The 22,802-nt window shown below is 41.2% G+C and overlaps 1 protein-coding gene across 4 annotated transcripts in view; it reads left to right on the forward strand.

The window, feature by feature from the left end:
* Positions 1–20,982, forward strand: part of HOMER2 (homer scaffold protein 2) — a 68,145-nt gene extending 47,163 nt beyond the window's left edge. For 2 of the 4 annotated variants that reach the window (XM_039358821.1, XM_039358820.1), the window contains 5 exons: positions 161–300; positions 1,868–2,024; positions 3,028–3,138; positions 7,390–7,470; positions 8,353–11,216. In XM_039358821.1, coding sequence (XP_039214755.1) covers positions 161–300; positions 1,868–2,024; positions 3,028–3,138; positions 7,390–7,470; positions 8,353–8,541 — 678 coding nt within the window. In that variant the 3' untranslated portion in view covers positions 8,542–11,216. Of the gene's footprint in view, positions 1–160; positions 301–1,867; positions 2,025–3,027; positions 3,139–7,389; positions 7,471–8,352; positions 11,217–14,429; positions 14,792–20,665 lie in introns of those variants that run through there. The other 2 variants (XR_005558598.1, XR_005558597.1) reach the window with 2 other exon arrangements.
* The last annotated feature ends 1,820 nt before the right edge of the window (positions 20,983–22,802 follow it).

Here is a 22,802-nt window from a genome sequence, read left to right on the forward strand (position 1 = left end):
TCCGCCAAATGAGACACTTTAAGAAACCATTCCTGCAATGTAGGCAAAGATTCCTTCTTCCAATATTGTCCTAATAAAAACTTTTTTAATATAACACGCCAAGAAGCGAATGCCTCGGTTATCATGGTCCTTTTTCCCCTCTTGAAATCTCACCATGCAGGAATCTGGCCGTGAAACTCCTTGTTCTACCCGAGCGTCCAGCGTGAATGGAACGGATGATGAAAAAGCCTCACATGGGGGACCTGCTGACGCACAGCTAAAAATGGAAAACGAGAAACTTAAGATTGCCCTGGCCCAGAGGTGAAGCAATCTTTGCGTCATGACATGAACTATGAATGACTCTTGTGACAAGCTGGTGGCAGCATTAAGAAAGAAAGAAAGAAAAAAAAAGAGGGAGAAGGCTACTACTCTTTGCAACAGCAAATTTGTCCTCTCTTTAAGGATACGTAAAGAGTTCTTTTCTCTTTTGTAAACTTAAGAAGGAAGAGAACGATGATGGTGCTGCTTTTCATGGTTGACCTGGTTGCTTCTCAGCTGAGAGTACATTCCTTGAATTTTACTGAACAAGAGTATATTTCCTTCTTTTTTTTTTTAATGTGGATGTAAGAGTCGTCCGAATAGCGAGATGGGTGGTATATCAATTGAATAAATAAATAAAAATATGTTAGTGAAGAAATGTTTTGCAAAGCTAAAAGAGGAACATGGGAAGGAAGGAAGGAAAGAAGGAAGGAAGGAAGGAAGGAAGGAAGGAAGGAAGGATGAAAGGAAGGAAGGAAGGAAGGAAGGAAGGGGAAAGGAAAGGAGGGGAAGAGAAGGGGAGGGAAAGGAAAGGAAAGAGAAAGGAAAAAGCCATAACAAAGGAAAAAATATTTAAAGAAGTGATTTTATTGCACTTATAGACCATTAATCTCATTTTCCTCTCTCAAAATTACATAAGGTAGTTCTCTTTTCCCCATATGCATTCCCTTTTAATTGATAAATCCAGAAATCTCCAGCTCACTCTTATCCATCTTCACCCCCCCAAAAAAAAATGCAGAAAAGGATTTCCAGTCTTTCATAAAAAATAGTTGTAGTTTTTCTTATCCCTGATCAAACAAATCAAGCTAGCCATTTTTGCAAGTTCTACTATTTTCACGACCCGCTTCTCCACTGTGTAGAGAGGACATTTCCTCCTGCAGGGGTGGATAAATGGTGCGATCCTAAAAATCAAACAAAACGGTGCAATTGGATCGCATCCATTTTTGCTTCCGATGCCGCCGTTGTAGGGAGATAGTGATAACGGTAACTCTATGATGTGAGCATGTTCTGAATTATAAAAATTTCTGCCTGTTCTAAGAGCTTTTGAGGACCAAAGAACATCCAACATCTGGTGGCCACATATGGTGCTAGACAAACCCAACATAGCAAAGTATTTTTTCAATTTGTTTTCAGTTTTTGTCCTGGGAGAAGAGTCATGTCGTACATACTGAACGGATTCACACATTTCGCTTCATACCAGTTTAATACAAGTTTAGGGCACATTTATGTACCTCATTCTTTTCAGCCAGAAGTATGTAAAATAATTTACAATGCATAAGGCAAATTGTAGACATGTTTGGATAATGCTGATTCTTTTTGTGGCTTGAGAGGACTAAACAATATTAAATAATCATGACTGCGCCCTCTTTTCATTTGCAAGAGTGTAGGAACGCAACAAAAGGATCAACCTAATGGCGATGTAATTTATTTGGTTTACCCTGAAAACTCCACTAAACGCAAAGGTGGAATAGGGAGGGGGCGCTTGTTCTTTTGCTCCTTTTGAAAAAAAGACAATTAAGCTTGCACTGACAAATTTCAAGAGTCCCTGTGTGTATTTTGCCATCCTTAGTACCTCCAATGTGAAGAAATGGGAATCAGAACTACAGACGCTTAGAGAGAGCAATGCAAGACTCACGACAGCCCTCCAGGAATCCGCAGCCAGCATAGAACACTGGAAAAAGCAGTTTTCCATTTGCAAAGATGAAAATGATCAACTGCAGAGTAAGGTACGGGATGTCACAAAATGAAAGCGTCTGGGGTTTTTTTTGGTTTTTTTTGCCATTATTCCTAAGATTCTCATTAAATCAGTTGAGGGTGAAGAGCTTAAAACTCTTTAAAGATGGAGGTTGCTTTTCTTAAGGTGTCCATCAAAATTGAATGGGCAATGATAACTTTTTCATTAGCAATAGCAATAGCATGTCGACTTATATACCGCCCCCTAGCGCTTTAGAGCACTCTCTGAGCATCTTGGCCCCAACAGTCTAGGTCCTCATTTTACTGATCTCGAAAGGATGGAATCTGGGTCAACCTTGAGCTCCGTCAGGATTAAACTCCAGACTATGGGCAGAGTTTGCCTGCAGTACTGCATTCTAACCACTGTGCCACCAGGACTCATTGTTAGAAGGGATGTTCTGGATCATATAGCTCTATGTAACCCTAAGTAGAGAGCATGTATCTGTATGTTAGAATATCTGGCATTTATTGGGTTAAGTGCTGTCTCCTTAAGAGATGGCTTATGGGAAATGTAGTTTAGCTAGTCAGTCATCCCATGTTAACAGGTCAGTAGGAGGAGGAGCCTCTGATCTCTTCTCAGGACATACTGGCTACGTGCCCAGTTTGGAATGCCTTTGTTCATCCAGCCTCATGTCTCCTCGCCACATGGTTTGGAGCTCCTATGCCAACATGTGATGCTTATGCAGAAGAAGAGGGGAAAATCCATTATCAAATTACCTGTGGAATGAACCAATATTGTTGAAATATACTTTTGGACGTATCTCTACATAACTGTGAGTTATTGTTTAGGATTCCCAGAATAAAGCGATATTTTCTGTTTATTCCTCTGAGTTATCTATCTGTCCTGGATAGGACTAAGGCCGCCTGTTCTGTCTGGGGCAGAATAAAGGATATATATAGTTTTTACAGTTAATGTCGAGCTCATGTGCTAAAACTCCAGCCGAGAGTCTACTTCAAGTACAAAGTTAAAGAGGCCATGTGTTTTCTTTCTTTAAGATTGAGGAGCTGGAAGAACAGTGCATTGAAATCGATAAGGAGCGCGATCGGAACGCACAGCTTAACAGGCGTCTTCAGGAGCTGGAAACAGAACTTCAGGATAAGGAGTTGGTAGGTATACTGGAACACTGCATCCGATTTTAGTCACTACATTACAAAAAAGATGTTAAGACTTTGGAAAAGGTGCAGAGAAGAGCAGCTAAGATGATTAAAGGCCTGGAGACTAAAACATATGAAGAGCGGTTGCAGGATTTGGGTATGGCTAGTCTGGAGAAGAGAAAGACTAGATTACAAATTTACAGAAAACATTAAAACGTAACAGTTCCTAATCTATTAAGTCACAATAAAAGACATTAATTATACAATGTCTACATATAAAAGCCACTCTCTCAGGATAATGGAACGTTGTCTTTGGCAATGGTTCCGAAGCGCTTCCAGACGTGACAGCAGGGTTGTTCTCTCTCTTTCTTTTTAATCATTATACTTGTACAAAGGACTGAGCTTTTCACCGGAGAATCTCTTCTAAATTTTGCCCTTCCTGTTTTGGGTTTAATCGAGCTCCTGAACACAAGCGCATGGACCAGGAATGTTGTAGGCTTTGGTGAAGAACAATGGCCTGTTATACAGGGAGTCGTGGACCTAACAGCAGTTTGTTTAGTGCCATTCGAACTCACAAGGGCACTGAAAAAAGTGACTTATGACCATTTTTCAGACTTACAATCTTTGCAGCATCTCCACAATCATATGAATAATGAATAATAATAATAATAATAATAATAATAATAATAATAATAATAATAAAAAAAAAAAGTTGGAAGGGACCTTGGAGGTCATCTAGTGCAACCCCTGCTCAGGCAGGAAACCCTATACCATTTCGGACAAATGGCTGTCCAGTCTCTTCTTAAAAACTTCCAGTGTTGGAGCATTCACCGCTTCTGGAGGCAGGTTGTTCCACTGGTTAATTGTTCTGACTGTCAAGAAGTTTCTCCTTAGTTCTAGGTTGCTTCTCTCTTTGATTAGTTCCCACCCGTTGCTTCTTGTCCTGCCTTCAGGCGCTTTGGAAAATAGCTTGACTCCCTCTTCTTTGGGGCAGCCCCTGAGATATTGGAACACTGCTATCATGTCCCTCTTCGTCCTTCTCTTCATTAAACTAGAGGTAGCCAATAATAATATATAATAAACCCCAAATCCAGACGCAACCGGCTCATATTTATGACGGTGGCAGCCGTCCCAGAGTCACATGATCCCCTTTTGTGACCTGACAGGCAAAGCCAATGGGGAAGCCAGATTCACTTAACAACCGTGTGACTAAGTCAGTGGTTCTCAACCTGTGGGTTGGGACCCCATTTGGGGTCGAACGACCATTTCAAGGCTGTCTGCCATTTTTTCTCCCCTTTTCTTTGGCCACGCCCCTGGTACCCGGTGATGTATAAGTGGTTGGGGGTCACCACAACATGGGGAACTGTATTATGGGGTCATGGCATTAGAAAGGTTGAGAACCACTGGACTAAATTAACAACTGCAGGGATTTTCTTCACAACTGGGGCAAGAAAGGTCCCAGGATGGGGCGAAATCCCTTGACAAATGTTTCCACGTAGCGATAAAAATTTTGGGCTCAGTTGTGGCCATACACCCAATCAGTTCAGACTATAGAGCTTTGCTGGCTGAGGAATTCTGGGAAGTCCACAAGTCTTAAAGTTGCCAAGGTTGAGGACCCCTGCTATAGAGGTTGACGCCCAGACTCAAACATCTTCTGCCCATCAGCTTCAAAGGAAAAAAGAAAACCGAGCTTTTTTCACCCAGCCTCCTCCACAGGGGACGACACTCCTAATAGTATTTTGTAACTCTCCAGACTTGTGAATAGGATGAGCTGCCTTTTCATTTGCTGGCGAGGTTTTACCCGGCATTTGCTTCTCCAGCAGCGCCCCGGGGTTAGCAAGCCCCAGCCAGCGCTAGACGGAAAGCTAATTTTGCCTTTGCAAGACAGAGCTTGTGTGAATTCCCCTTGGAAAGTGTGACAGAGTGGAAGGAGCACCTGTGGACGCTTTCTGAGTGGGGATGCATGGCCAGGAGGAGAGGGCAGCCGGAGAGAGAGAGAGGAAAAAAACATTGTTTTTCCTCTTCAGCTGCAGACTATTTTTTAAAAAACATTTTATTAGATTTTATAAGGGTAGAAAGGGGATAGGATTGATATAGGTAGTGGGTGGGGTTGGGAAATAGGGTTGGGATAAGGGTAAGGGTAGCTACAATAGTGGGGTTGCTCCCCACAAAGAATTCAATGCTTTAGCAAGCAGACTATCGTCCGGATACAAATACTGAATGACGGTAGTTAATATAATACTAAACAATTATGATCACTGATAGTAAGAATAATCATAAAAGTAAAGCTTAGTGAGTAAATATCATCCATCATGTTAAATTTCACAATCCTTTCTCGCTCTAACGTAATGCTAACCGTTGATAAAAAAAAATTCCCCATGTTTTAAAATACACTGAATCTTCTTTCTCTTTAATCTCTAAAGTTAGTCTATCCATTTCTGCACATTCTAAGATGTTCATGATAATAATCCGATCAGGTGGTAAATTTTCATTTTTCCAAAAATTGGGCAAATGCAATTCTCGCAGCTGTCAATACATGTAGTATTAAATATTCATTCTCTTTCCCATAATTAAGTCCTAATATTCCTAACAAAAACAGTTCTGGCTTAAATTCCATCTGTATTTTAGTCATCTTTTCCAGCTGCAGACTATTTTTTATATGCTGTCATGGAATGGGTATGCCTTGAAAACAAGATGGGAAACAACGGGAGATTTCTGAGTTTCCCCTTTTACACCCAACCCCCCCCCTTACAGGAAGCAGAGCCCCCAGCCCTGTGGAGATTAATAAGCAGCAATATAGGCTTAACAAAATGCTCCCTTTGTTAAATCAAGAAATCTTTGCTCTGCCCAATTTGCTTCATTATTCCCCTCCCACAGTGGCCACTGAAAAGAATTCCAAGAGCCAGATTGACTTACTGGTTAAGGCATCAGGTTGGAAAGCCAGAGACTCTGAGTTCTAGTCCTGCCTTAGCCATGAAAGCCAATCACCAGGAGATGGCAAGTTCTAGTCCCGCCTTAGCCATGAAGGCCAGCTGAGTGACCTTAGGCCAATCACCACGAGACTGTGAATTCCAGTCCTGCCTTAGCCATGAAAGCCAGCTGGGTGACCTTGGGCCAATCACCAGGAGACTGTGAATTCCAGTCCTGCCTTAGCCATGAAAGCCAGCTGGGTGACCTTGGGCCAATCACCAGGAGACTGTGAATTCTAGTCCTGCCTTAGCCATGAAAACCAGCTGGGTGACTTTGGACCGATCACCAGGAGACTGTGAATTCTAGTTCCACCTTAGCCATGAAAGCCAGCTGGGTGACCTTGGACCAATCACCAGGAGACTGTGAGTTTTAGTCCCGCCTTAGCCATGAAAGCCAGCTGAGTGACCTTGGGCCAATCACCAGGAGACCATGCATTCTAGTCTCACCATAGCCATGAAAGCCAGCTGGGTGACTTTGAGTCAATCACCAGGAGACCGTGAATTCTAGAACCACTGTACCCATCAAAACCAATAGGTTGGTTTTGGGCCAGCCTCTCTCTTTCTGCCCAACCCACCACGTAGGATTGTTGCGGTGGGGCAAGTAGGAGGAGGACGTTATGTTGGCGATATTAGCTGCCTTGAGTAGTGTATAAAAATAATGAAGGCAGAATATAAATAAATGAAAAAAAAAATTCCCCGGCCATTTAAAAATGCTATCTTCTATCTTGCAGTTATAATGCTCATTACTTCCCTGTTAGCTAGTTGGCGCTGTTCTCTTGGCTGGTGCTGATTTGCTATTTTTAGAAAGAGCTTCTCTGGAGCCACTCCATCCAAAAACTGTCCCATTGGTGATGGAGGAACTTTTTCACGAAATCCCCAACTAGTCTGGTTTTCTTCTTCAGGATGTTGCCTTGAAGGCTAAGAGTCATCCTATTTTGTATCAAAGTCTTCGCTCACCATGGATGTTGCTATTTTAATACATTCTCTTCCCCCGCACCGCCCAAGGGTAACACAACATTTTAATGTATAAACATATCTATGTATTTGGACAGTTTATTAAAGCAGAAGGTATCATTAAATGTTGAAATTATTGCTACGTTTGCAGTAAAGCACAGCAATAAGACATGTTTTTCCCTTAAGTTAACATTTTAATGATTCATTTCCTTTGACAGTGGAAAGTTCCCCGAACGCTCAGGTGCTAGTGCTTTCTCCTAATGTTTTCAATATATATTTAAGAAAGTGGCAAGGTGAGGGTGTATATGATTATAATTTCATAGCATGCACGTTTCTCTAGGAATTGGAAGATCTACGGAAACAGGGCGAAATTATACCTCAACTCATGACAGAATGTGAAACGGTTTCTCAGAAATTGCAGGTATGCATAGTTATTAGTCTTTGGTAAAACATGTTGCAGTTTAAATAAAAGATTGCTTCAAACCTACAGCCAATATCTTTTTTTTTCTTATAGGCAGGAGACAGGGCCAATGATTCATGCTGATATAAGTCAGGAGGGTGAAATTGGCTCTTAGTGAAGCCAATTCCAGGATTGAGAATAGATAGTTCTTTAGGCATTGCTGAGTTATAAGTCCCATCATCCCCACCATTAACCCTACTGGTTGTGGCGGCTGCTGGTTGCTTTTCATTCATCAATATCTAGAGCAGGGGTCTTCAAACTTGGCCCTTTTATGACTTGTGGACTTCAACTCCCAGAATTCCTCAACCAGCGTGCCTGGCTGAGGAATTCTGGGAATTGAAGTCCACAAGTCATAAAAGGGCCAAGTTTGAAGACCCCTGATCTAAGGGGTTACAGATTCCTCCTCTCTACAAATTCTTCCTCTCTACAAGAAGATATAGCTACAATATGTTCATCTTATTTATACATATAAGCCATTCTTCCCATTTATGATTTGACTGGAAATCACACAAATGGCGAAACTCACAAGGTAATGTCTTGTTCAATCATCAATAGCATGATATACCACTATATAACATACGAAGAGCAGTTAACAGGAATTGGGTATGTCTAGTCCAGGGGTAGACAACCTTGGCTCTTTTATGACTCCTGGACTTCAACTCCCAGAATTCCTGAAGCAGCCATGCTGACTCAGGAATTCTGGGAGTTGAAGTCCACAAGTCATAAAAGAGCCACGGTTGCCCACCCCTGGTCTAGTCTAATGAAAAGAAGGACTAAGGGAGACAGGATAGCTGAGTTCCAATATCTGAGGGGTTCCTTCAAACTTTCTTTCTGTTTTGCCAGGTGGCTGAGAAAAGGAATAAAGATCTTGAAGAGAAAGTTAAAGCTTTAAGGACGGAAGTAGAAGAGAGCAAACATCGGCAGAACAACCTGAAGACAGAGCTGCAGACTTTTTTAGATGTCCTAGACGGAAAGATAGATGAACTGCAAGATTTTCGGCAAGGACTCTCCAAGCTGAGTGTCGACAATTAGGGGACAGCAACTTTCCCCCACCCCAAAATATTTGGCGTGTGTATGTGTGTGTGTGTATATATGTGTGTTTTAAGCCTAGGTATATGTTTCTACAAAAAAGTGAAAAGATGGGTGTTCTTCCTTACAATGTGATTTGTACATAGAGGCTAAAGACTTTTTTTTTTTCAACTTCTTTTTTTTCTGTTCTAAAAATTGCTCCTTGCTTCTTCCTTCCTTTCTTTAAGAAAGAGATGACAACTTTTTTTTTAGATCTTACTCTTCTAGCCCATTCGGAGTTTGTAAGCAAACGGGGGGTGGGAGGGGTGGAGTTCTCTTGTCTCGGGAGATCTGAACCTCAGTTTACCTTAATGTAAAGTTGCAGTTGCAGTTGCAGTGGGTGTTGTATGGAGATTTTGATTTAAGGCCTGCTGCAACTGTAGCATTTCCAAAATGCTCAGCTGCTGCCCATGTATGCCTCATTTTATGGTGCAGGCAGCAGCGAAGATGGAACAGAGATTTTAGGAGCAACCACATAGCTCCCCCTTCTTCTCCTTCTCCTCCTCTTCTCCTTCTCCTCCTCTTCCTCCTCCTCCTTCTTCTTTTCTTCTCTTTCTCCTCCGCCTCCTTGAAATACCTGTGATGCCTTTTCCTAGAGGATTTGCCATGTTCAATGTGCACTTAACCCCACCCCACCCCTTTTTTTTTAGATTGCAGCATATTAAGGGAAGGTTCCCCTGTCACTTTTGGCAGAACGAACGTGCACGTTATGATGCCCTTGGTGAGTTTTTTCTAAAACTGTGGATAATATGTTAGCTATTACAGTGTAGAAAAATTGGGCGTCTTTTAACACATCCCCCAAAATAATGAGGGTGGGACCAAAACGTGCCCTATAGGAGTAGCCCGTTAGCCACTGTCTATCACAAGAGGTTGGAGCAGAATGTTTGTATTCAGCATAGATGCATTTATTTTAAAACACTCATGAGCTGCCTGGGCTTGTAACAAGTAGATTTACTCACGACAATCTACAATATAGAATAAACATCACAGCAACAAAATGATAGGAGCCAGGTAAAATAAGGTGGAAAATTGAGCATTGGTTCAAAGTACTACCCTAATTCTGGATGAGGTTTTATTTTAAAAAAAATATATTGGGTTTTATGTGGTGGCCTAATAAACGCGGTGAGAAGATATGAGACTTGAACATTTCTAGGTATAATAGTGTAAACATGTAGGATTTGATGGCTATGGTGAATAATGAGCAAAGAATAAACTGATTCTATTCAGATTCTAGAGCTAGGTTTCATCCAGGCATCCTTAAAACCTAATAGTATAAACAAGTAGGATTTGATGGCTATGGTGAATAATGAGCAAAGAATAAATTGATTCTGTTCAGATTCTAGAGCTAGGTTTCATCCAGGCATCCTTAAAACCTAATAGTATAAACATGTAGGATTTGATGGCTATGGTGAATAATGAGCAAAGAATAAATTGATTCTGTTCAGATTCTAGAGCTAGGTTTCATCCAGGCATCCTTTAAACCTAATAGTATAAACATGTAGGATTTGATGGCTATGGTGAATAATGAGCAAAGAATAAATTGATTCTTTTCAGATTCTAGAGCTAGGTTTCATCCAGGCATCCTTTAAACCTAATAGTATAAACATGTAGGATTTGATGGCTATGGTGAATAATGAGCAAAGAATAAATTGATTCTGTTCAGATTCTAGAGCTAGGTTTCATCCAGGCATCCTTAAAACCTAATAGTATAAACATGTAAGATTTGATGGCTATGGTGAATAATGAGCAAAGAATAAACTGATTCTATTCAGATTCTAGAGCTAGGTTTCATCCAGGCATCCTTAAAACCTAATAGTATAAACAAGTAGGATTTGATAGCTATGGTGAATAATAAGCAAAGAATAAACTGATTCTATTCAGATTCTAGAGCTAGGTTTCATCCAGGCATCCTTAAAACCTAGTCCTATCATCAGCAAAATCAGACAGTATCCTTGCAATTAAGCATAGATCTGCATTGTCGTAGATCAGAGGTCCCCAACCTTTTGGGCACCAGGGACTGGTTCCTTGGAGAGAGGTTTTTCCACGGACCGGAGAGGGTGTGGTTTTCCGTGCTGCCTGCATCTCGCGGATGGGGCTTCACTGGTTTGCATGCCATGGATCAGTTCCAGTCCATGCACCAGGGGTTGGGACCCCTGTCCTAGATGACCATCGTAAGAAAGGAAGTCCAAAGGGAAGATGCCAACCTATTTGAAGCTTTTGCTTTTGTGTTTGCAAACCTTGCTCCGTAAATCCAAATGAGTAGGGGCTGATATTGCTCATAGTGGAATGAAAAAGAAGTAGATTTCTTCATGTGTTCAAAAAAGTTCTTCATCTTACAAAAAGGAGAGAAGAAAACAGAATCCCAAGGTGGAGTCCAGCCTCAAACTAAGAAATATGCAAAGATGTCTGTGCTGCTTAGAGGGATTTTGAAGTATTGTCCTGATTTTGGTCGTATATATGAATCCACAGTCCTAAACGATTAAGTCCATCCTTCATACCGCCATCTCTATGAAATTAGCTCTTGTGCTCTTGATACAGAGATCAGAGGGTCCCTGAATGTGCTTGGTCAGTCTAATGTTCTAGGTCAGGGGTAGGGAACCTTGGCTCTTCTATGACTTGTGGACTTCAACTCCCAGAATTCCCGAGTCAGCATGGCTGGTTCAGGAATTCTGGGTATTGAAGTCCACAAGTCATAAAAGAGCCAAGGTTCCTTACCCCTGACCTAGAACATTAGACTGACCAAGCACATTCAGGTCAGTCAAGCACATTCTAGGTCAGTCAAATCTCCTTTGGTTTTATGGCTTCCATCTTGTTAAAGTTGCCTTTGAATCCTACTGGGATCATTTTGTACATGCACGCCTGCATGGGATGCCATAAGCATGGAATGCTTCCATTGCTCTGAAGCGGTTGATACATCTTCATTCTAAAGATGTATATCTTAACATCTTTAAGATGCGAGTCAAGTGTGATAGTCCTGCTTCCTCATTTCCAATATGAAGAAGACAGAAATTTGGCTCTTTCACATTTGGGCTTCCATCCTTGTTGACTTCCATTCTTGCTAGAAGAACTCGTTCTGCAGAAGACATCAAAGTCCTTTTTTGCAAAAGCCCACAGTGACTTTGGATTTCCCAGTTCTCCTTGAAACAACCTGTATTGAAAGCACTTTTCTGGAGGTGTTTGAACCCAATGCTTCCCCCCCCCTTTGGAAATGTCAGCTAGGCATGTTCCTTTGAAAGCAATTATAAATAAAGTTCTGCTGAAGGCGAAGGAAGTTTTTAAAAAATTGTTTCATTAAAAAAAAAACTTTCCCATCAATTGTCTCAGCCATCATAGGCTTTCTATCGTTATTAGGTATCTGGATTTATAATGGGAACACAGGACTTTTTTCTTTAAGAGAGTGGTGTTTGTCACATTGATTTGCTTTGACGGGCTTGCAGTCTGGGTTCAGATTATTTATAAAGTTGGCTTAAATATTTATGACCTATTCAGGAGTAATAAGATCTCATAGGTGAGAAATGGCACTTTAAGGCATCAGATAAAGAGCATTAGGAATATGAAGCTAATAATAACAACAGTCTGTAGAGGGGAAACGAGATTCTAAGCCGCTTATATCCTCATAGATCACAGAATCATTTTATAGTTTGACATATTCTTGTGATCAGGCCAGGCTGATCGGAAAACAGCTTTTAAAAACAAGGTGCCTAATAATTGAAAAAAAAATGTTTATATGTGTATATCTGCATTTCTTTTTCCTTATTCTTTAGATTGTTCCTTGTTTGGGGTAATATACAACCTTCCCTTGTTTTAAGGAGAGTAAGCCAGATTTTCTGTACAAGCAGAGAAATCAAAGGAGCACAGATTCTTAGAAATACAGGTAGTCCTTGACTTACGACCGCAACTGAGCGCAAAATTTATGTCGCTAAGTGAAACAATTGTGAATGAATCATTGACTCTGCTTGTCAGAAGGTCATAAAAGGAGATCATGTGACCCCAGGACGCTGCAACCGTCATAATATGAGTCGTTTGCCAAGCATCTGAATTTTGATGGCGTGACCCAGGGGATGCTGCAGCGGTCGTAAGTCTGAAAAAGGGTCATAAATCACTTTTTCCAGTGAATGGTCACTAAACAAACTGCTGTAAGTCCAGGACTATGTGTATGTCTAGAAATATCAGTGAAATATCAGATGATCCGTATTACCCTTTAGCTTGACTCAATTCAAATTGCTGGGTGGCTTCTATGATTTAGACCCATGAATGGATGACTTACCTGATTTTCCAATACTGGTTAGCAATAATTTTATTTAGCCATAGGTTATCCAAGATGATAGGATTGTCGGGAGAAATAAGGTGCACGCTGAATTCTCAATCCCGCACAATTTGTCTGGAGTAAGTTGCCTTCGGGAGCGACAGTGCAGTCCGAATCCTGGGAAAAGCAACCACTTCCATCTTTTTTTTTTTTTGTATATTTTAAAATTGCGTTTTCATATGCAACGTATTAGCTTAAGGAAGTACTACATCACTTCCTGGTAATTCGCAAAGACGGGAAGATTTTAAGATGATCCTAAATGTTTAGACGTTATTACGGGGAGCCTTTGACTTGCAACTGCAATTAGGACTGGAGTTTCCGTTGCTAAGAGATGCAGCCATTAAGCGAATCACACCCAGTTTTATGACCTTTTTTTGCCACAGATGCTAAGCTGCTCGGTTGTTAACTGAGTAATGTCATTAAGCGAATCCGGCTTTTCCAGTTGACTTTCCTTGTCAGCAGTTACCTGGGAAGGTCACACACCTGGTGACCCAGGATGCTGCAGCCTTCGTAAAATACATGCCAGTTGCCATGTTCCCAAGACTACAATCATAACTAGGAGGACTCGGTGTAAGTCACTTTTTTCAGTGTTGTTGTAACTTCAGTCACTAAATGAATGGTTGTAAGTCAAGGACTCCCTGTATATCACTTTTGTCATCAATTTAGAACATGCTTTCCTTTTTACTGCTCAGAATAAAGTTTAGTAAAGGGCAGATTGACAGATGATCAGGGGAAATGCTATTGAATAAAGTGTATTTTTATCCAGATATATAAAATACGGTTAATCAACCTGAAGAAATTATTTCAGGCTTATTGGAGTGAAATTGTCTTACCTTGTTATATGTTTGCTGTAAGCAAGGGTGGGTTTTGGGTTTTTTGTTTTTTTTTTCTATTTCCATGTTAATTAATTTTCAGCACAGACTGATCTCTGAATTTCCTACAGTAGCAGTAAATCCTGGGGTTTTATATATATATATTTGAAAAAAGCAAAATTTAAGACAAAAAAATATATGACCTTTTGTGATTTTTATCTGATTTTATTGTATCATAGAGTTGGCTATGTAAATATATATCTATATAGTTTTAAGTTAAAAAAAAAACAAACAAACCAAACTCGTATATTTATTCTGTTCTGGTTTAATCACTTTTCGATTTCCTGAATTACACATTCTTGGTTTAACATAAGTTGGGGAAAGTCCTCTGTTTTTCTTGGCCCAAACTGTTTTAGCAGGCTGCTTGCCAACGCAGGGAATTCTCCAGGCTAAGTCTGAAAGGGGTTTTAATTAACCATGGCATAAAATCTTTTAGTTCTCCTTTCCCGTCCCTGAAGTTTCCTAGCAAATGAAGATGTGATTCAAAGGTTCTGTATCCTGTCATGTGGGCTGTGCACCGAAGGCACACTAACAAGCAGTTGGAATTTAAGTTTGCCAAAAAACAAACAAACCCCAAAACAGTTGTCAAGAGAGAGATTGGATTTTGTGCGGTGAGTACCGTGCTTTATTGGCTAAAATTTCATTCTGATCCCATTCTTCTTCCCAAACTTTAGGGCGACGGGGACAATTGCACCATCGTTCACAACCGTTTGTGAATTCAGTGAGTGTTGAGATTGTCTAAAACACATTGTATCATAGATATACAAACGTGTGTGGTTGTGTCAAGTTCTTGGATCAAGTTCTAATCAACGGTGCACAGTATATGCCTATATCTGGGCCACATGTTTTTTAGGATCTGAAATAATCAGTGTGTGGAAATCTACAATCCGAGGTCTTTTGTGAAAAAGTATACAACGGAGGACTATGCTGCTCTTTGACATCATAGCTTACTGTTTTTATTTTAACCGGCGGTGTTTTTATTAAGTTATGTCTAAATCCATAATAAAGATTTGCTCTTGTACATGCAGGCAACAGAGTTTCATACCCTGAATTACATTTTTTTAAAAAATTATAAACAAAGCTGAAAGTACAAGTTGCTCCTTTGATCATCAATAGCTATGATGGTTAGTGGTAATGTAAATAAGCTGGCATATTTCACTGGACAAGATCTGTGAATTATTTACTATTAGCTGCCTTTCCCTATAATTTCATAACCTTTCTTCAAACCTACTTACTTTTTTTTTAGTAAAAATATTCCTTGGCAATAAACCAAACTGTACTCCTAAATGTTGAGCAAGTTGTGATCTGATTCCCTAATCTTGATTTGGAAACATGGAGATATATTTCTTGATTTGACATAGCTTCAACTACGCCTGGGAAAAATGAACAGGCATACCCTGACGCCTACAAGGGTGGTTGAACTATATCTCCCAATGTCTGGCACGATCAGTCTTGCTAGTTAGAGTGGCTGAAAGTTGTATTTCTCAACAATGTCAGGGCGACAGGAATGCACTGTGTCCCCATACCGTAAAATTGAGCTTAACATTATTCTTTAAGAGAAATGAAATCCTTGCCAGTGTGATGTGTGCTGGGAAGTGCTTTCAAATTTGATTCCAGATGTCCCCAAGATATGGGGGCACAATGCATCCCTGTCTCCCTGACATTGCTGGGGAATACAACTTTCAGCTACCTTAGCTAGAAAGACTGATCGTGCCAGGCTCTGGGAGATATAGTTCAACAACCTTTGTAGGCCTCGGTACGAATGTCCTTTTTTTTCCCAGATACAAGGACAGTGTGTGTTTCACAACAGAAGCCTGACTAGCCAAACCTTTGCCTAGTACTAAGGCTAGAAAGTTCAGTCTGGTATATCTGGCTACGTGATGGAACCACCAGCTTAGAATTGGTTTAAGGGAGCAAATATCTGAGGTCAAACCTTAGGTCAGTGATGGCGAACCTTTTAGAGACTGAGTGCCCAAACTGCAACCAAAAACCCACTTATGCATCTTCAGGTGCCGGGTGGGTGTGGCCCATTGGGTGGGTGTGGCTGCAGTGGTAACGGCAAACTGGGTGGGACTAAAAAGTTCAATCAATCAATTCCAACTTTGCAAGATCTTTTTTTTCCCATAAGAAGTTGAAATTGACTGATTGATTGAACCTCTTTTTTTTGTACATGGCGGCGGAGGCCTAAAGCGAAAAGATTTTATAAAACCCAGCTGAAGGCCTAGGACTGGGGCGGCGGCACACTTGCTCACAGAGAGGGCTCTGAGTGCTGCCTCTGGCACCCGTGCCATAGGTTCGCCACCACTGCCTTAGGTCTATATTTGTCATTTCCCGAGAGAAGGCAGACAGTCTGGCAAGATTCTTGTAATATAGGTGGTCAGCAATAAACTATTTGTGCCTGTTTATGGAATGATTCTTGTTGCTTGTACCTAACAGGCTAGTCTTCAACATTAAGTCAAAGGTGTGTAGTTGTCTATGTTTACAAGCCTTCCATGCAAATGTAGCGGTGGCCCTTAGCACATCCTGGCAGCCATTCTCTGCCATTTCTCCCTGCCAAATGTTGCGTAGTTGAGAGTTGCCATCTTAGCATCCCTAAGTGCTGCATGCCTAGTTGGAGGAACCAGTGGGGTTTTCACATCACTTACTTGGGTGTGATGACAAAAGAGAGTTAGGAATGCTTTTTTTCCCTCACTTGGTGTCCCCTGGCCTCTTCTCTTGCATCAAGCATTTTCTCGCTGCTGCTGTCACCAAGTCAGCAATCGCCTTGGGGGGAAACACCGCATCAGGAAGAACCCCCTAAAGGGTTCAAATTGGAGAGCGCTGCAGGAGGAATCCAGGCAACCATTGTTGCTATGGCTACACACCACTGGGCGATGGTGTAGGCCTCAGGAACAATTCTGAAACTGTCTCCTAATTATAGGATGCCAAGTCATCCCCTCAGAGCAACAGCTACTCAGTAAGTTTGACAGAAGAAGTCTCTCCCTTGGAAAGGCTAAGCAGTTGCAAGGCAGAAGCCTTGCTCTCATAACCACTCACATCTTTGATGAAATGGATCTGTCATTGGAGATGACCCAACAGCCATACAGCCAGACACACAGTTTGCAAAACTACGCTCCCGGGCTGCTTTTCCTCTGTGGAGTGGGCATATTCCTTTTCCATCCCAGCCACAGAGGTATACGTCATTTGGAGAAGTCCCAAGAGCTGTGGTGAGGTAGAAGAAGTGGACCTATGCTAGCCACAGTTGTCGTTAGTTGCGAAGTCATGTCCGACCCATCGTGACCCCATGGACAACGTTCCTTCAGGCCTTCCTGTCCCCTACCATCTTCTGGAGTCCATTTAAGCTCACGCCTCCTGCTTCAGGGACTCCATCCAGCCACCTCCCTTTCTTCTCTTGCCCTCAATCTTTCCCAGCATTAGCCTTTTCTCCAGTGAGCCTCATTATTTGGCCAAAGTACTTGAGATTCAACTTCAGGATCTGGCCTTCTAAAGAGCAGTCGGGGTTGATCTCCTCCAGGACTGACCGGTTGGATCGCCTTGCAGTCCAGGGGACTCGCAGGAGTCTTCTCCAGCATCAGAGTTCAAAGGCTTGAATTCTTTGTCGCTCAGCCTTTCTTATGGTCCAACTTTCACAGCCATACATTGCAACTGCGAATATCATGGCCTTGACTATACGCACTTTTGTTGGCAGGGTGATGTCTCTGCTTTTTAGTATGCTGTCTAGATTTGCCATAGCTTTCCTCCCCAGGAGCTAGCCACAAGGTCAGGTCTAAAAACCGAGTTAAGTCTGTGGCTCTAATCAAGTTGCACCTTAGCGCCAGAGTTCACTGAGTTCCTAGTTTGCACACAAGCGCTTCGGGTGTGGGGGGGAGGGAAACCACAACTCCAAACCAAATGATATTCAGGTTGTTCTGTGCCTCCCGATCAATTATAGCTGTTTAGAAAGGGCTTCTCGCTGTGTACTCCGATGCTAATTTTAATTGGCTTATTGGGAAGAGGAGGTGGAAGAAGCTGTGTAGGTGAAGAGAGCAGAGTAGCTGATAATTTGCAGTGGCTTCTTCTACAGCTCTGGGCCACTGTTATTGGAGTTAGTCTGAAGAGCAAGTCAAGGCTGCCGTGACTCACCCTTTAATGATATTGATTGGAACTAGTGCCAGCTGCAGCTTTGTAATGAAGAGCAGGAAAGATCGGATCCTTACCTGAGAAGACTCAGAATACTCTTCCTCCCACTTTGGAGCCCAAATGCACCGTTGTTTTCTCGGCTAAGCACCAAATTGAGTAGCCTCTCCAGGATTAACCCCCTTTCTTAGAGCTTTTGTGATAAGTAGTCCATTTTGTCATATTGCTTTTTCTTGTTTCCTTGCCCATGTGGGATTCCAGTGGCTGCCTAAGTGGGCCTGAGGTGTCCGCTGACTTCACACGTCATTAGAGTCCATCCACTTTACCTTTTGTTTAAAAGCTACTCTCTTTGTAAATGGATATATGCTGCTTTTCACTTGGTAGGCATTACTGAGACAGGAAAGAGACAAATTTCCTTCCTCTTGAGCAGGCAGTCTGTTTCACTGCTAATCCATTCCCGCTGTGAGGAGTTATTTCTAATCCTGTCTTAGCTATTTCTAAGACCTGCAACAGAAAGAAGCCTTCAGAATCTCTTTTAACCTTGGTGTTGGTGCAGATTCCCATGCAAAAAAATTGGCAGAGGGTTATCTGGTTGGTTGCCTTCAGAAGTTGGGGATGCCCCACGACTGGAAGTGTTTAAAAAGAGTCTGGACAACCATTTGTCTGAAATGGTAGAGGGTTTCCTGCTTCAGCAGGGGTTGGACTAGAACAGAGGTCCCCAACCTTTTGGGCACCAGGGACCGGTTCCATGGACCGGAGGGTACGTGGTTTTGTGTGCTGCCTGCATCCCGTGGATGGGGCTTTGCTTGTTTGTGTGGACCAGTTGCTGGCATGCCGTGACCCGGTACTGGTCCATGGACCGGGGATTGGGGACCCCTGGACTAGAAGACCTTCAAGGTCCCTTCCAACTCTGTTATTGTGGAGTAAGAAACAACCAGACACAAAGATAGTTTCTCCCTATCACTATCATCCTGTTAAACAACTAATTCCCACAACGCTGTCTATGCCCTGGGATGTCAAACAACTTTGTTGTTGTTGTTGTTGTTAATTGCGAAGTCGTGTCCGACCCATCGTGACCCCATGGACAACGTTCCTCCAGGTCTTCCTGTCCCCTACCATCTTCTGGAGTCCATTTAAGTTCACACCTACTGCTTCAGTGACTCCATCCAGCCATCTCATTCTCTGTTGTCAAACAACCTAGAAGGGCTGAATTACTTACTTACCTTCTCATCTGTCCTATTTCTTTAGATTCTTATGACTATAACTTGTTATACCTCATGATTTATGTTGATTGCTTTTATTTAGTATCCTATTGTGATTTATGTTGATTGCTTTAGAATAGAATAGAATAGACAGATTGTAGAATAGAATAGAATAGAATAGAATAGAATAGAATAGAATAGAATAGACAGATTGTAGAATAGAATAGAATAGACAGATTGTAGAATAGAATAGAATAGAATAGAATAGAATAGAATAGAATAGAATAGAATAGAATAGAATAGAATAGAATAGAATAGAATAGAATAAGATCTTGGAGGTCTTCTAGTCCAGCCCCCTGCTCAAGCAGAAGAACCTATACCATCTCAGACAAGTGACTATCTTTTTAAAAATCTCCAGTGATGGAGCACCCACGATTTCTGAAGGCAAAGCTGTTCCACTGGTTGATTGTCCTCACTGTCAGGAAGTTTCTCCTTAATTCCAGGTTGCTTCTCTCCTTGACCAGTTTCCAACCATTGTTTCTCGTCCTTTCCTCTGATGATCTGGTGAACGTGACCCCCTCTGCCTTGTGGCAGTCCCTCAGATACTGGAACACTGCTATCATGTCTCCCCTGTTTCTCCTTTTCTTTAGACTAGCCAATTCCAGGTTCCGCAGCCATTCTTCATACGTTTTGGTCTCCAGGCCTTTAGTATCTCATGACTGTCACTGAATATTATACCTATAATTTACAATTTGTATTTTATGATTATGATTATCACTTGTTGCTTGCATGTACACAGAGCTTATGCACCAGAGATAAATTCCTTGTGTGTGTCCAATCACACTTGACCAATAAAGAATTCTAGAAATCGCTGCCAGTGGAGCCACCTTTAGCAGACCCACTTCTAGTTTTAGAAATTAGGTGAAGATTTTTCAAGCTTAATCAAATGTTTTAGTGATTAGAAGACCAATATCTTTGTGAAATGTTCTGCCCGTGGTCTGATCTTTCATAATTATTTTCGTTCTTTAGGTTTCAGTTTAGATTTCCCGTACTTTATTCTAGAATTATTCAGAGCTGCCCAGAGTTGCCTCGAACTGCTAATGGGAGGCATACAAATTTAATAACTAATAATAAAAAATTAATAATTACGGTAGCCACGATTCAGAAGCTGTGTCTGAAGCCAAGATTTGGAGCTTAGACTGGATGTAATGCTTCATGAAATAATAAAAACAATGATAACCTGGGCAGACATTTGTTTTTCTTCAAGTGACACTGAACTGGAGATTACACCATTTTTAAATGACTACATCTCTCATTGGGAGCACCGGTATCAATATTTCTTTACTAAATATATATTCAGAGAAATGGGGCAGTTGAAATCCTAAGGGTCATCCAGAAAGTATGGAACAAAATTGCTTTTCTAAATTGTCTAATGCTCATATTCCTTTGTCTCCCTCCTGTTATGATTAATTCAGTATCTTTGCCTAGTAATTCTGTTGAGGGGGAGGTTAAATCAGGCTAACGTTTGTTCTGTATTCTCTGCTTTGGCTAGGATGTGTTACCTAACAAAGCTGATTATTTTTTCCCCTCAGAGTTGGAGAAATGATTTACGTTCTTCATAACTCCCTCCCAACGTTGCCACTGATTTTTTTTTTTAAAAAAATCCCTGATCTTCCAGCAGGGCATGGTGAAGACTTTCTGCCTCTGCAGAGTTTTGGAAATACCAAAATGGAGAAAGAAGGAAACCATTTTCTGTGGTAAAATGGCTTTTTACACGGACTGGCCTTTTCTCTAAGTGCAGAGAAGAGCAACAAAGATGATCAGGGGACTGGAGGCCAAAACATATAAGGAACGGTTGCTGGAATTGGGTTTTATGAAGAGAAGGATGAGGGAGGAGATGATAGCAGTGTTCCAGTATCTCAGGGGCTGCCCCAAAGAAGAGGGAGTCAAGCTATTCTCCAAAGCACCTGAAGGCAGGACAAGAAGCAACGATGGAAACTAACCAAAGAGAGAAGCAACCTGGAACTGAGGAGTTAGAACAATTAACCAGTGGAACTACCTGCCTCCAGAAGCAATGAATGCTCCAACACTGGATGTTTTAAGAAGAGACTGGACAACCATCTGCTTGAAATGGTATAGAGTTGCCTGCTTGAGCAGGGGTTGGACTAGACCGCCAAAGTCCCTTCCAACTCTGTTATTCTATGTAGCTGCTGGAGTTTCAACCTCATATTGGGTTTCTGTCAAGGATTTTTAAGGCTATCTCATTTCTATTTTAAACCCTCAACTTGAATAACCTCGGCACTTACTTCTGTCACTGCTATCCTTCTAGAAAATTGCATTAGGCACTCATTTCTCCGAACCAAAATCCGAGACAAGCAAAACAAGAAGAATGGATGGATGTAGACCCACGGCGGTGGAGGAAAAGTCTTGTGAATGCATCACCGAACTTGCCAAAGTGAGTGAATAAAATATTTTTAGAGGTACTCCATCTCTTGAGTTCTAAAAAGAAAAATCAGCAATCGGCAGCAGTTTTCCGAATACAGAAAAGTTGAGTAGATACATTGAGTAGTACATGCAACAAGTAAAACACTAAAAGTAAAATGCTGCCAATAATTCCCAAGGAGTTCAGTGGTGCTTATTCTTGGGTAGATACACACAAGCACTGTTATGTCTCCATCTGAGCATCGTGTTTGACAAACTACTATGCTGAGGACAACATAACATTCATTATTCCAGGGTCTTCAAAGATGGAAGTTTATCACTGGCAATGTAAAAAAGCCTCAAATTAATATGTTTTAACCATATGGGGTCTTAAAAGTGATTATTGGTGCACACCTTTTGTAAATTTAGAAACAAATACACATTATGAATTGGAAGAGTTTACATTTGCAAAGTTCTGAAAGGATTTTCTGTCCAAGTTAAATTGGAAAGCTATTTATTACAAGGTAAATCCTTTAAAATTAACTAACATTAACTTTAAAACCCATGGCTGTTTTAGAAAGTGGTCAAAGAGAATATATATTTTTTTCATTAGTGCTGTGTCCATGTTTTTAGCATAAGAGATTTTGAGAGCTACAGTTGAAAACCATCTCAAGAACTAGAGATTCAGTTAGCTCCTCTTATACATCAGAATACTTGATGGATACAAACAGACATATGTTATAACACTCTGCTGGAAAACGGTTAGTTTTACAATCGTTGGCTTTTCGGATGCATTAGAAATACTGCTAATTTAAAAAAGATTAAGAATTCATTTTAAGCCTTCTGGTACAACTTAACACTGATATTGCAAACAAATGGAAAACAACAGGTATTAGAGAAAAGTCTCGACACAATCAAGCTTGGAACATTCTGACATAGATCAAGAATATATTTCACCAAATAGAAGAGATTTTGCATTTGGCACACTGGCAGGGTCACAAGAAATATATAGAAATGCGAAACAAGGCAAAAGAAATGAGATACGCCATCTCTTCAGACATGAAAGTTGAAGTTCATTTTCGACATGGCTCAATTTAAGATTCTGGCCACTGCAGACAAAGTATACATTAAATAATACGTTATTTCTGATCTCAGCCAATATTCCTGGTCAGTGGGATGGCGGTGAAGATAATGAAGATGGAATTTGGCAAATGCAATAAGCCTGATGCAAATAAGACCCTATTCCTTCACTGAGGCAACCAAGTACAATGTGTAGACCAGGGGTCTTCAAACCTGGCCCTTTTATGA

The sequence above is a fragment of the Crotalus tigris genome, unplaced genomic scaffold (assembly GCF_016545835.1).
Source record: "Crotalus tigris isolate CLP2741 ecotype Arizona unplaced genomic scaffold, ASM1654583v1 scf7180000019068.10715455, whole genome shotgun sequence".
Lineage (NCBI taxonomy): Eukaryota > Metazoa > Chordata > Lepidosauria > Squamata > Viperidae > Crotalus > Crotalus tigris.